Source organism: Panthera uncia, chromosome B1 (assembly GCF_023721935.1).
Source record: "Panthera uncia isolate 11264 chromosome B1, Puncia_PCG_1.0, whole genome shotgun sequence".
NCBI classification, from domain to species: Eukaryota; Metazoa; Chordata; class Mammalia; order Carnivora; family Felidae; genus Panthera; species Panthera uncia.
In genome coordinates, this window is record NC_064811.1 from 158,092,906 (window position 1) to 158,107,420 (window position 14,515).

General features: G+C 34.3%; 1 protein-coding gene across 5 annotated transcripts in view; it reads left to right on the top strand.

Annotated features, from left to right (window-relative positions):
- LOC125923826 (disintegrin and metalloproteinase domain-containing protein 32-like) overlaps positions 1 to 14,515 on the top strand; it is a 181,006-nt gene that overhangs the window by 19,865 nt on the left and 146,626 nt on the right. For all 5 annotated transcript variants that reach the window (XR_007458172.1, XM_049632438.1, XM_049632437.1 and 2 more), the window contains exons 3-6: positions 3,786 to 3,847; positions 6,230 to 6,305; positions 8,723 to 8,799; positions 10,042 to 10,219. Coding sequence is in view for 4 of the 5 variants with exons in the window: in XM_049632438.1 (XP_049488395.1) it covers positions 3,786 to 3,847; positions 6,230 to 6,305; positions 8,723 to 8,799; positions 10,042 to 10,219 (393 nt within the window). In the remaining variant the exon portion in view is untranslated. The remainder of the gene's footprint in view (positions 1 to 3,785; positions 3,848 to 6,229; positions 6,306 to 8,722; positions 8,800 to 10,041; positions 10,220 to 14,515) is intronic.

The window sequence follows — 14,515 nt, forward strand, 5'->3', positions numbered from 1 at the left end:
TCTTCTGGTGGAGTGGCCTACTGCACTGGTCCTCAGCATCACTTGCCCTAGTAAAGATGCACCTGCAGGGCACAGTGGGGTGGGACTTTGTGTAAATGGCTTGAGCCTCCACTTGGGATACTGTGTTGCTCACTGAAGTCTGCCCATGCTAATGTGGGGGTGGTGTGGGGTGGAAATGTTATATTGTTCTCTCATCCTTGGAGAGAAGAGTTTGCACTCCGTTTTTAACAGCTGCTGTTCAGGAAGCCCTCATAGAAGAGCGAACAATCTCCCCTCTTTCTCTCTCCTTCTATTCTGAATATTGTGTCCCGGGCTTCTATCAGAACCCTGCCTTCACCCTTCTGTTTCTGAGCCATCTGTCTGCCTGAAAGATCAGTGTTCCTGTGTTTTATCTCAAGTGCTCAGCTGGGTTTCAAAACTCTAAATTTTAGGAATCCTATGCAGCAGTCTAGACCCACTCTGATCCTCTGGGGGGAAGATCTTGTCACACTGTGGCTGGTGCTGGTTTGTCCTGGAAAAGCAGTCCCATAACCACACGGGGTTAGGAGTTTATGGTAAAGCACAGCCAAAGCTAACTGGCTTCCAGTTAGCTGCCTTCAATTGGTGCCTCTGCAGCTATGTATGCTAGTTAATGGGGCTGCTCAGTGGCCTTCTCTTTTGTCCCTTGAGAGGCAGTGCCATGTCTCTCAAATGCACTCCAAGAAGTGGAACTCTTTCTCCTATGCAACCCAGGGGATCCTCAGACCATGCTGTCCACTCCTGGGCCTCTGTCCTCTTTCCCCACAGGAGCACCCCCAAGCCACCAGGTATGATCCCAGAGATGGTGTGGACTTCTAAAACTTTAGACTTTGAGCTCCACTTCTTGTAAAAACTTGAAATAATCAGCTCTTGTCCTTTTCCTAGTCAATGTCTTTGGAGAAGAGTTTTTCTTTTACAGTCCCCTGCCTGCTGCTTACTCTCCTTTTCTGTCTTGTCTCTCTTTCTCCTTTGTTCATGATCAAGGCTCCCTCTCCTCCACAGCACAATTCTTTTCTCCCCCTAATCAGTTCTCCACAGCTTCCACCTTCCATGATGTGGCTGTTTTTCTCCCTCTGAGATATGCAGTTTGTTCTCTCAGTCTTCCTATCGATTTCTTGGATGTTAGGAATTATTTGTTATGTATTTGGCTATGTTACAAGGAGGAGGCAAGCATAGAGTGCCCCTACTACTCCACCATCTTAACTCTTCCCCTTCAAAATAATTATTGATAGGTATGTAATTATTGTAATTTGTTACTTGTTTTATAGTTTTTTTTGTAGTTCTTCTCTGTTCTGTTCTTCTCTTGCACTCTCTTCTCTTTTTGATGGCTGTTTTTAGTGAAATGCTTGGATCTCTTTCTCTTTATTTTTTGCATATATATTACAGGTTTTTGATTTGTCCTGTCCATTAGGTTCATATATAACATCCTGTGTTTATATCTGTTCTGTATTAAGTTGATGGTCACTTAAGTTTGAACATGTTATGAATGCATTGATTTTTCATTCCTTTCCCTCACATTTTAGGTATATGATGTCATACTTTACATATTTTTATTTTGTGAATCTTTTGACTGATTTACTGCTTTAATCTACCTATTGGTTTTATAAGTGATTGATCTTCTACTTTTATTATGTTTATATGTACCTGTGAGTTTTTTTCTTTTCCTTACCCTTACTTATGGTCTTTCTTTTCCAGTGAAAGTATCTCCTTTAACATTTCTTTTAAAGCTGTTTTAGTGGTGATTAATTCCTTTAACATCTGTTCATTTGGGAAACTCTTTATCTCTCCTTCTATTCTGAATATCCTTTCTGGATAGAATATTTTTGGCTGCCAATTTTTTTCCTTTCAACTTTGAATATATCATGCCAATCCCTTTTGATCTGGAAAGTCTCTTCTGATAAATCAGCTGGTAGCCTTATGGGGTTTGTTTTGTATATAACTTTTCTTTTCTCTTACTGCTTTTAAAATTCTCTATTATTTCTTTGTGCTGTTTTAATTATTATTTGGCATGGACCCCTTTGGGTTGATTTTGTTGGGGGCACTCTGTGCCTCCTGGATCTGGATTTCTGTTTCCTTCCCCAGATTAGTGAAGTTTTCATTTATTATTCTTTTGAATAAATTTTCTTCCCTCTTCTCTCTCTCCTCCTTCTGGATTCTTATAATGTTCATGTTACTACATTTATTGGTATTGCTGAGATTTCTTAACCTATTCTCATTTTTATTGTTCTTTTACTTTTTGCTCTTAAGTTTAGTTGCTTTCCATTACTTTGTCATCCAGCTCACTGGTTTGTTCTTCTCCTTCTTCTAGTCTAAGATTTATTCCCTTTAGTGTATTTTAGTTTCTGTTATTGAGGTCTTTATCCCAGATTGGTTCTTTTAATATTTTCTGTCCCAGATCTTCTTAAATCCAGTGAGTGTCTTTATGACCATTACTCTGAATTCTCTATCATGCATATTGCTCATTTCCATTTCATTTAGCTCTTTTTCTGTGGTTTTGTTTTGTTTCATTTTATTTTTTTCATTTGGGACATGTTCTGCTATCTTCTAATTTTGTCTAACTCTCTGTGTCTGTTTCTATGTGTTAGGAATGTCAGCTGTGTCTCCTGCTCTTGAAAATAGTGGCTTTATGAAGAAGAGATCCTGTAGTGCCCTGAAGTATAATGTCCCCTATTTACCAGATCCTGGTGTTTCAGGAATGTTATCTATATGTGTTGCATGTGCCCTAATGTTGTGGTTGAGATGTGTTTACCTTTAGTCCAGTTGTCTATAATGGCTCTCTTTGCCATTCGTGTGCAGTGTTTGCTCCCTGTGTTGTTAAGGAGCCAGTCTGGGACTGCATTGGACTTGAATAGAGTCAGAGCATATGTTTGCCAGAACTACAGTCAGCCTACTGCAGAGCACTCTCCCTGTGTTGTCCCCTGAGAAGCTTTCATTGATGGGCAGGACCTGCAGTCAGACCAGATGTCTACCCCCAGTCTGACTTTGGGGTTACAGTGATCCCAAGCTATCATGCTCTCTCTGTGCTGCCCTTTGTGAATTTTTTGTGGGTGGGCAGGGCTGGCAGTCACAGACCCTGGGAGGCTTATCTTTTTCTATATTCTGATATTTGTGTCTTTTTGGTTTTTAAATGCTTTAAGGTTTTTTTTTGTTTTTTTGCTTTTTTTTGTTTTTTTTTCAGTGATGCTCAAACTCTTGCTTTTTACATGTTCTCTTTGGCTGGATTAAATCTCATCACTCAGGTGCAGCAACTTACTGATATTACAACTTACTGTTTGTTATTTATGTTTTAACTTGGGAATGGTAGTGATAGAGTCAAAAACAATACCAAATTTCAAGAATTTTTTATTTGGAAAAAATAGAAAACAGACAATACATTTTAAGAAAACAGTTAAAATAAATATCTTTTGTGCCTAATGGAATAAGCTTCACTGTTACAGGATACCTTATTATCCCAATGATGTCCCCTAAATAGATATTACAGCATAACACATAGTCTCTAATTTCAGAAGACCTTAAACTTCAGTTAAATATAGATTTCTAATCCTATATAAATCCTTAGGTTGGACTTAGTTTTGTGGAAATAGTAAGAATGGATTATATAATAAGTATATGTTATAATTTTTGATATATTGTTGCAGATTTTAAATCATATCTATCACAGACATTTTAATTAAGACATTTTAGGGATTGTTTGGAGGAATGCGTTGATGTAAAATTTTTGTTTTGCTTCTGTCACATTGATCAGCTTAGTTTTCTGGGTTCTCTAGGAATGGATATCATATATTATTACAATAGACCAGAAGCTATACACTATACATCTTAAGCAAAGGTAATTTTTTATTCTTTAGTTTTGTATTTCATTTTATTGATATGAATTTATTTACTTATAATAAAAATAGTGTTAAAAATAATTAATGTAGTTGTTATTAAACCTTTTAGTTGTCTCAGATGAGCAGATGCTCTCCTGTGAATTAATTAAATTTTTGTTCTTAATGCCTTAAGTAGTCTTTTGTGAATAGTGGGGAGGAACAGAAAAAAATAGGGACTCACCTCCTGAAGATTAATTTATATGATCTTATGTTGTTGGCAGACCCAGAAGGACCTATATAATCAGGGCAGGCTATTGCAATAAGAAGTAAGTCTGTAACTGATTGTATCAGTTAGAGTTTGATGAGGGAGGCAGGCCTACCAATAGGGATATGGAATAAGGAATTTAATATGGAAATTAGATTATATGCTTGTGCAAGCTGGTGTATAGTTTATGGAAAATAGTACTACTTGTGTACCATCCTTTAGGGAGTTGAGAAAATAATTGAAATAACTTTCTGTGGGGTTTAATTCTTTCATGGAAAACAAGTTGAGAAAAATTGACTTGGAATTAATTTGTGACCTTCAATAGGATAGTTTCAGTTAAATTTTGGTTATAGAACTAGACTACATAGTATGAGGGAGAGATGAATTGTGAGAAATGTAAAGTAGTAAGTGTAAATAACTTTTTCAAAAATGTTTGGCAGAAAAAGAAGAAAGAGGCTCAGATGAATGCTTTTTAAGAAACAAGAAACATAGTTTTTTTTCGCCTGAAGGGAAGTTTCTTAGAGAGAGGTGTATAAACAAATGATTCCTTATGTAAAATGCTGAAGAATAGCATTGAGTCAAAGAACAGTTAACCTACTCCTTTAGACAGAAGGGAAGAATATGATAAATGACAACTCAAAGATCTTCTCAGGTATATAAGAGGGAAAGTGAAAGAACTCACATTGCATTTGAACATCTTATCAGGACTATAAACAGTGGTAAGCATTATAGGAACTGGAGTTTAGGAGATGGATAGAGCATGTGTGTATTGTTTGGGAAGTTATTTGCATAATGATTATGACAGCATAATGACAATTAGAAAGTTCTTGCAAATAACTTATATGAGAAATAATGAAAAGCAGAGCTATGTCTGTAGAGGTAGGGCTTTTTTTTTTCTGAGATATACTGAGGTGGCAGGAAAAATATTAGCTAACATTGGATATAGTGATAGTAGAGATTTGGTTTGGCAGTGAAGGAGAAGGGGAACAGATTTGAGTCACGGGCAATAAGGGCTCAGTTTTGGAAAAGTTACATATAAAGTGCTTGCGGGATATTCCAGAAGTGTCCATTTGGCAGTTAGATTTAATTTAGAATGTGAGTATGAATTTCAAAGCCATCTATTTTATGTGGATATAAATGAAGCACCAGAAATGAACAAGATAAATGTGTAAAGATGGGGTGAATATTAAAGGTGAGAAGGAAAAACAACCCAGAATTGAATACCATGGAAGAAGCAAGGATCTAGATAAAGGGACTCATAAAAGTATATAGAAAGATATTTGGGAAGCCAGGTGGAAATGGTATGATTAGAATTGAAGAGTAGATAGTTTAAAGAAGGGAAGTGTGGTCAACAGTATGTGTATGTCAGACTACTTTTACTTGACTTTAAACTGCCTTTTAGATTTGACAACTAGAGGGTCATTAGTAACCTATATGAGATCACTTTTAGTAGAGGATTCCCAACTAGCTAGTGTGGGTGGTCTGCTTATGTTACATTGAATTGAAGAGTGACCATGAGGTGAGGAAGCATACCTAAAATAGGATAAGTATAGGCAATGATACCAGAGAATGTTGAACTTCTGGTTTTAGTATCTATGTTTAGATTAATACGGCTTCTACTTCATTATGTGGGTAATATATATGCGTGGTAGTAAAATTTAGAAAGAAAGAAAGAATGGAAAATTCTCATAATCCTATATCTAGTTCATATCTTTGTAAATTTTACCGTGCCTTTTCTCTCATCTTGTAGTCCCTTCTTATTTTCTTTAAGGGAGTTCATTAAAATAGAAAAATTATTTTGAGTGCATATTGCTTTGACTATAAATTACATACATGTCAAAAGAAAATACTACCTTTATCGTGTTTGCAGACTTACTATAAAGGCCCTGATAATAAATATACCAGGCTTTGAGGATCATACTACTTCTATGAAAATGTATCAACTCTGCTGTTGTAGCTTGAAAGCAGCCATGGACCATACATAAATTAATGGGTGTGGCTGTGTTCCTATAAGACTTTATTTACAAAGACAGAGTAGGTCAGATTTGGCCTGGGGGTATTACTTTACTTTGCTGAGCACTGCTTTATATGCTTCAGAAAGAATAACTTTTAATATTCTCTCATTTTTTGAATTCAGGATTTTTTTAGCACATAATTTTATGGTTTATGTGTATAATCAAGGATTTGTGAATTCACATCCTTCAGATGCTCAGGTAAGATTTAAGTTCTATATTTTACAGATTTATAAAATCTTTTTTAATGTTTTAAAAAATTTATTTATTTATTTATTTATTTATTTATTTATTTATTTATATTAGAGAGAGAGAGAGAGAGAGTGAGCAGGGAAGGGGCAGAGAGAGAGAGGGAGACAGAGAATTCTGTGCCATTACCACAGAGCCTGATGCTGAGCTCAAACTCACAAACATTGAGATCATGACCTGAACCTAAATCGAGTCAGACGCTTAACTGACTGAACCACCCAGGTGTCCCTAAAATCTTTTTTACATTGAATGTATGTTTTCCTAATACAGAACACTATTCATAGGTGATATAGTTAAGAATCCATTTATTGCCTCATTTCCCTCACTATTAGGTCTTCCCGAAGTCTTAGTAAATTAAAGACAAACTTGATGGACTGAGGCTTTTACTCTACCTAGAATATAGGCACCATTTGGTTATTTAGTTTATTTATATTTTATTGAATAAATGAATATAAATTAAAGACTAATAGAAGCAAACACAAATATTATTGGACACAAAATCATACATTTTAAAACTTTTTTTAACCCTCATCCTATCCATCAATAAATTTAATTGATTCTACCCAGAATCCACCCTCTTCCTCTGTCTCCATCCACTGATACCACTCTTTTCCAAGTAAATGTTTGGATTATTTATTACTGTAACTTCCTGAATAATCTCCTTGTTTCTATACCTTGCCCATCCCCTCAGTTAGTTCTCAACATGGCAACCAGACAGATCATATTTAAAGCCTAGACACATTATGTTGTTTTTGTGCTCAGAACCTTCCATGGTATGATCTCCTATTGTTCACAAAGTGAAAACTGAAGTCATTTCAATATCCTACAGCTTTTACACAATCTGGTCCTCTTTGCCTGACTTCATCTCCTGTTACTGTCTACCTTGTTTATTCTGTTCCAGTTATATTGGTCTCCTTGTTCTTTAACATACCAGACATGTTTTCCTTTCAAGATCTTTGTACTTTCTATTTTCTCTAATCCATATTGTTCTCTTTCTCAAGATTTCAAGATTCCCTTTCCTTAAGGCCTTTGTTTAAAATTACTCTGTTAGTCCCTGACTACCCCCTATTTTAAATTGAACTCTTAACCTTAGTACTCTCTTACTTTATCTGTTTTATTTTTCTTCATAGTAATTTTATCTATTTGTTTCATTTTCTGTTTCCCCAGTGCATATAATTTTCATGAGAGCAGGGATTTTCATCTGTTTTTTTTTTTTTTTCACTGATGTATCCCCAGTGTCTAGAAAAATGCCTGGCACATGGTTAGCATAACAAAAATTTGTTGAAAGATTGAATTTGGACACCATGTCACTTCACTTTTATTGGATAGGACCATCAGTTTCTTTTTCTTGTTCCTTCTTCCTCCCCTTAGTTTCAGTATAAAGCAGTGTTTTAAAAAGAAATCTTACATTGGTTTCCACCAAAATTTATCTACTGTGTCTTGGAAATTATATAATCTTCCTTTTTTTTTTTTCCCCTCTCTGTGATGATGTTTGATGTATTTCTAGCTTAATTGTATTGTGGTCAGAGACCAAACTTTGTATGACTTCAGCTCTTTAAAATTTGTTGTCTTGCTTCATGGCTCAGAAGTTGATTTCATTTTTGTAAATGTTCCATGCTCTTTAAAAAGACAGTGTATTCTACAGTTTTTGTTCTACTTATATTAGGTTGCTAACATGCTGTTTAAATCTTCTGTAGATTCTGAATGCTTGATTTATCAGTTACTGACAAATGTTATCTTTTAGTATGATTATGCATTTCTTTATTTTTATTATTCTTTCAATTTTGGGCTTATGTATTTTGAAGCTATGTATTAAGTGAATACAGATTTGGAATATTTGTATCTTCCTGGTCAGTTGAAATTCTTTTCATTATGAAATGTCCCTCTTTATCACTAGTAATGCTTCTTGCCTTAAAGTCTTCATTTCCTGTATTAGTATAGGTCCAGAATCATCCTTTTGGTTTGTGTTGATATGGTGTATCTTTTTCTAGTTCTTTAATCTTTCTCTGCCTTTAAATTTTAGGTGTTTCTTTTTAGCAGAATATTAGATTTTTAAAGATATTCAGATTCATAATCTTTGTCTTTTGATTGATGAGCTAAATTTATATATTAGAAAGTAATTTAACATAAAATATGGGTAACACTTTGGAAGCAGGGTATAAAATAATAACCTCAAGTATTCATCAGAAGAGTAGTTAATATAGTGAAAGTGACAAATAGAGGGAAACTTTCTGAGTGTCACTTTATTCATATTGATATAAACCATGTAGCCTGTGAAAATACTCAGAAAGTTCTGGCAAGTATAAAAATAAGAAATCATTAGAAAGTTTTGTTAATCCTAAGTAACCACTTTTTTTTTTTTTCCATAGGCTCAGTGCTATTACCAGGGGTATGTTGAAGGATATCCCAATTCTGTTGTTACACTCAGCACGTGCACTGGATTGAGGTTATTTATTTTCTATCATTGATATGTGAACACTATAGTTAATGATTTTTGGCTGCAGTGAATTTGTTATGTTTATATTAAGTTTGGAGCTGGAAGAGGATTCCCATGTACAATGATATCCTTCAGTGAACATCTTTCTTCTCTTGTATCTCTTCACGTTCCTTGCTGACTAGAGACATTTCTAACTTCCTTGAAGGTTTAGATTTCCTAGTTTCTTTAATCTATATCTTATTTTTTCTTAACTACAGAAATGACAACTGAATGTACATGACTAGAGCAACTTGGAAGAGCTGTTTAGGATAACTTAGTTTTTCAGCAAATAATATTTTTGGTACTCTGATATATCACCTACTAGCCTCGTGTTTGGAGATATAAAGATAAATAAAGACAAACAATCTTTTTCTTCAGGAAAATCACCTTCAGGGAGAGGAGACAAATTCTATATAAACAAATAGTTATTAATATAGTACTCATATTTTTCTAATAATATCACTGTTTTAAACTCTAAGAATTGTAGGGTTTCCTCCTTAATGCCTAGAGTTTTCCATTCTGTCAGGAAACTCTTCACCTTCATTTTGTAGTATAAGCTCCTTATTTTCACAAATAAATGTTCTTTGGTACTTGTTATATGGAACCCTGAAATTTGGTTTTTGGGAAGTGTCTTACTACTTAGCTTATTGAAATATAATCTGTTTGCAGGAAATAATAGTTATGAAAGTTGTTTACTCTTTAAACTCATGTTTTTAATTTCTTATTCAGACTGTGTACTTAATGAAAATACATGTATTTTCATAATTACTGCTAAATTTTATTTTTATAAATAAAATTACTCATTACATATAGTTTTGTTATATAAGCAATATAAGCAGTTTTCAAAACCAACACAAAGCAGAGAGAAATTCATTAAGATTTCTATTTACTGTTGCTTTCTTTAAGTCACTTACTTGGAGGACAGGGAATTTCTTGATGACTGTAATGCTGTATACTTATATACCTAGCAACTGATTACATAATTTCTTCTGCCTTTACAACTATGAAGAGAATGAAATGAAAAGTTAGTTTTGTGGATTGCAGGAGATCCTTTGTTTCTTCAGAGTTATCTCCAAAATATAAAGAATTTGGCTAAAAATACTGAGCTCAGAAACATTCTTTACCATCCTCCTTCTTCTTTAGGATTCTGTCAGAATTTTATCATATAGAATTGATTGAAAGCACTTAACATTTTTATCCATAATTTTACAGAGGAATACTGCAGTTTGAAAATGTTTCTTATGGAATTGAGCCTCTGGAATCTGTAGTTGAATTTCAGCATCTTATTTATAAATTAAGGGATGGAAACAATGAATTTGCAGCTCTTACCAAAGATAACCGAGGCATAGAACAAAACCCAGTGGACTATAACATTATTATAAGTGAAAAAGTGAGTTTGTATGTGTTGTTTTTACTACTTTCAGGGAAATTATTGCTTTTATTTATGTATAAGAGAAATGTATTAACCTATTGTATAACTGTAGCAAATATTCTTTCCTTGAGAACATACCCATCTTTCCTTAATGTTAAAATTTCCTTTGAACCATACATTGCCTTTTTCTCCTTGCATCAATTGATCGTTTACTTTTTTATGACCCATTTTTATTTTAATTCTTATTTTGTTACATATTAATAACTTTCTAAAAATTAACTAGTGTGTATTCAATATAAATTTAATTTAGTTCAACTCCTGACTTTGTGTCTGTATTCCTGGAAGTTATTTAATAAGGACAGTGTTTATAAAGATTGCATTCATAAATAAGGAGACAGCATTAAATTATATCTATAATTAAAATTAAAATGTTGAAAGCAAGATTGTTATGTATAGCCATGTAAATTGTTCCAGTGTTCACCTTGTATACTTTCATGTTTTAATTTTCATAAAAGTAATTGTGAAATAAAATTTTTTTCTAAGTAAATGTGGCATAAATATGCATAGTTTATAAAAGACATATATGGCAGTGTTAGTTGTTCCCAGTGCATGTTTTTCCATCTTCTTTCAGTTTAAAAAAACAAACAAAACCCCTCACAATTTAGCTGGGCATGTGAAAAAAGACTACATTTTTCAAACTTCCCATGTATCTACATAGGGTCATGTGAAGAAGTTATAGCTAGTGACATGTGAACAGGTATAATGTCTGTCATATCTGGATTGAATTCTAAAGAAAGAGAGCTTATCTTCTCCTTTTCACTTACTGCTGGTTGCAATGTGGACATGTTCATACATCATAGTCTACTAGGATGAGGATGATGCCATTCATGGCAGAACAATAATGTAGAGTGAGCCTTACTCCTGAAGAATTTACAAGACTAAACCACCATACCTCTTCAAACTTTTATGTAAGGGAGAAATAAACTTCCATTGTTTAATCCACTATTATTTTAGTGTCTCTGTTATAGATTCTAATCCTATGCCCCAAATAATACAGGGTTCAAGTGGATTTTGAAATGTACATGCAGCACCAAAGTGTTTAGTGATATATATAAAATTATATATAATATAATATAATATAATATAATATAAATTTATAATTTTAAATGAAATTTTGTTAACTAAATACTGAATTTTTTCCATCTAAGAATTTATAATGGTAATTTACAGTGGCTTAGATGAACAAGTGTGGTGGACAATGTTGGTGCTCTGCCAAGATCCACTCTTATTGTATTTTTGTGGATATAAGGCAGGATGGTGGGACACCCTGTCTTTGGAGGTGGCTTTTGCTTTTAACATTCAGAATCTGTGACTCTTTTAAAAAAATTTATTTATGCTTAAAAAGTTTTTTCCAGTTTTATTGAGAGGTAATTGGCATATAACATCTTATTAGTTCTAGGTGTATAACATAATGTTTTGATATTTACATATATTGCAAAATGAATTCCACAGTAAGCCTAGTTAACATCCATCACCACATAGTTACAGTTTTCTTTCTTGTGATGAGAACTTTTAAGTTCACTCTCTTAGCAGCTCTCAAATATACATTACAGTATTATTAATTATAGTCACCTTATGTACGTTACATTCACAGAACTTATTTGTCTTATAGCTTGGAAGTTTGTACCTTTTGACGACCTTCATTCATTTTTCCCCACCCCCACCCATGTTGAATTTATTTTCATATATGGTGTAAGAAAGTGGTCAGTTTCATTTTTCTGCCTGTTGCTGCCCAGTTTTCTCAACACCATTTGTTGAAGAGACCTTTTTGGAATGCATATCCTTTCCTGCTTTGTTGAAGATTAATTGACTATACAGTTGTGGGTCCACATCTGGGTTTACTATTCTGTTCCATTGATCTATGTGTCTGCTTTTGTGGCAGTACCATACTGTTTTAGTGACTATAATATAGCATGAAATCCAAAATTGTGATGCCTCCAGTTTTGTTTTTTTTTCCTTTTTTTTTAAATATGAAATTTATTGTCAAACTGGTTTCCATACAACACCCAGTGCTCATCCCAACAGGTGCCCTCCTCAATGCCCATCACCCACTTTCCCCTCCCTCCCACCCCCCATCAACCCTCAGTTAATTCTCAGTTTTTAAGAGTCTCTTATGGTTTGGCTCCCACCCTCTCTTTTTTTTTTTCCTTCCCCTTCCCCCTGGTCTTCTGTTAAGTTTCTCAGGATCCACATAAGAGTAAAAACAAATGATATCTGTCTTTCTCTGTATGACTTATTTCACTTAGCATAACACTCTCCAGTTCCATTCACGTTGCTACAAAAGGCCATATTTCATTCTTTCTCATTGCTAAGTAGTATTCCATTGTGTATATAAACCACAATTTATTTTTTTTAATATATGAAATTTATTGTCAAATTGGTTTCCATACAACACCCAGTGCTCATCCCAAAAGATGCCCTCTTCAATACCCATCACCCACTCTTCCCTCCCTCCCACCCCCCATCAACCCTCAGTCTGTTCTCAGTTTTTAAGAGTCTCTTATGCTTTGGCTCTCTCCTACTCTAACCTCTTTTTTTTTTTTTTCCCTTCCCCTCCCCCCATGAGTTTCTGTTAAGTTTCTCAGGATCCACATAAGAGTGAAAACATATGGTATCTTTCTCTGTATGGCTTATTTCACTTAGCATAACACTCTCCAGTTCCATCCATGTTGCTACAAAGGGCCATATTTCATTCTTTCTCATTGCCACGTAGTACTCCATTGTGTATATAAACCACAGTTTCTTTATCCATTCATCAGTTGATGGACATTTAGGCTCTTTCCATAATTTGGCTATTGTTGAAAGTGCTACGATAAACATTGGGGTACAAGTGCCCCTATGCATAAGCACTCCTCTATCCCTTGGGTAAATTCCTAGCAGTGCTATTTCTGGGTCATAGGGTAGATCAATTTTTAATTTTTTGAGGAACCTCCACACTGTTTTCCAGAGTGGCTGCACCAGTTTGTATTCCCACCGACAGTGCAAGAGGGTTCCGTTTCTCCACATCCTCTTCAACATCTATAGTCTCCTGATTTGTTCATTTTAGCCACTCTGACTGGCGTGAGGTGATATCTCAGTGTGGTTTTTGATTTGTATTTGTTTTTCTTCTTTGGCTGTTCGGGGTCTTTTGTGTTTCCATACAAATTTTAGGATTGTTTGTTCTAGTTCTGTGAAAAATGCTTGTGTTATTTTGATGGGGATTGCATTAAATGTGTAGATGGTTTGGGTAGTATCGACATTTTAACAATGTTCTTCTAATCCATGAGCATGGAATCCTTTCCATTTCTTTGTGTCCTCTTTGATTTCTTTTATAAGTGTTACATAGTCTTAAGAGTATAGATCTTTTACCTCTTTGGTTAGGTTTATTCTTAAGTATCTAATTTTTTTTGGTGCAATTGCAAATACGATCAATTCCTTGATTTCTTTTTCTGCTGTATTGTTATTGATGTCTAGAAATGCAACCCATTAATGTACATTGATTTTATATCCTGAAACTTTATTGAAATCATGTATTAATTCTGGTAATTTTTTGGTGGGGTCTTTTGGGTTTCCTACATAGAATATAATGTCATATGCACATAGTGAAAGTTTGACTTTTTCCTTGCCAGTTTGGATACCCTTTATTATTATTATTTTTTGTTGTTGTTGTCTGATTGCTGAGGCTAAGACTTCTAGTACTGTATTAAATAGTAATGGTGATAATGGACATCCTTGTCTTCTTCTTGACCATTTAGTTAAAGCTCTCAGTTTTTCCCCATTGAGGATGATATTACCTATGGGTCTTTCATATGTGGCCTTTATGATGTTGAGGTGTGTCCCTACTTTGTTGAGGGTTTTTATTGAGAATAGATGCTGCACTTTGTCAAATGCTTTTTCTGCATCTATGAGAGGATCATATGGTTCTTTTCTTAATAATGTGGTGTATCATGTTGATTGATTTGTGAATATTAAACCACCGTTGCAGCCCACTTGATCATGGTGAATTATTCTTTTAATATACTGTTGGATTTGTTTTGCTAGTATCTTATTTAGAATTTTTGCATCCATGTTCATCAGGGATGTTGGCCTATAATTCTCCTTTTTTAATGGGGTCCTTGTCTGGCTTTGGAATCAATGCTACCCTTGTAGAAGGAGTTTGGATGTTTTCCTTCCATTTCTATTTTTTTGGAACAGTTTGAGAAGAACAGGTATTAAGTCTTCTTTAAATGTCTTGTAGAATTCCCCTGGGAAACATACGTGGCCTTTTTGGGAGAT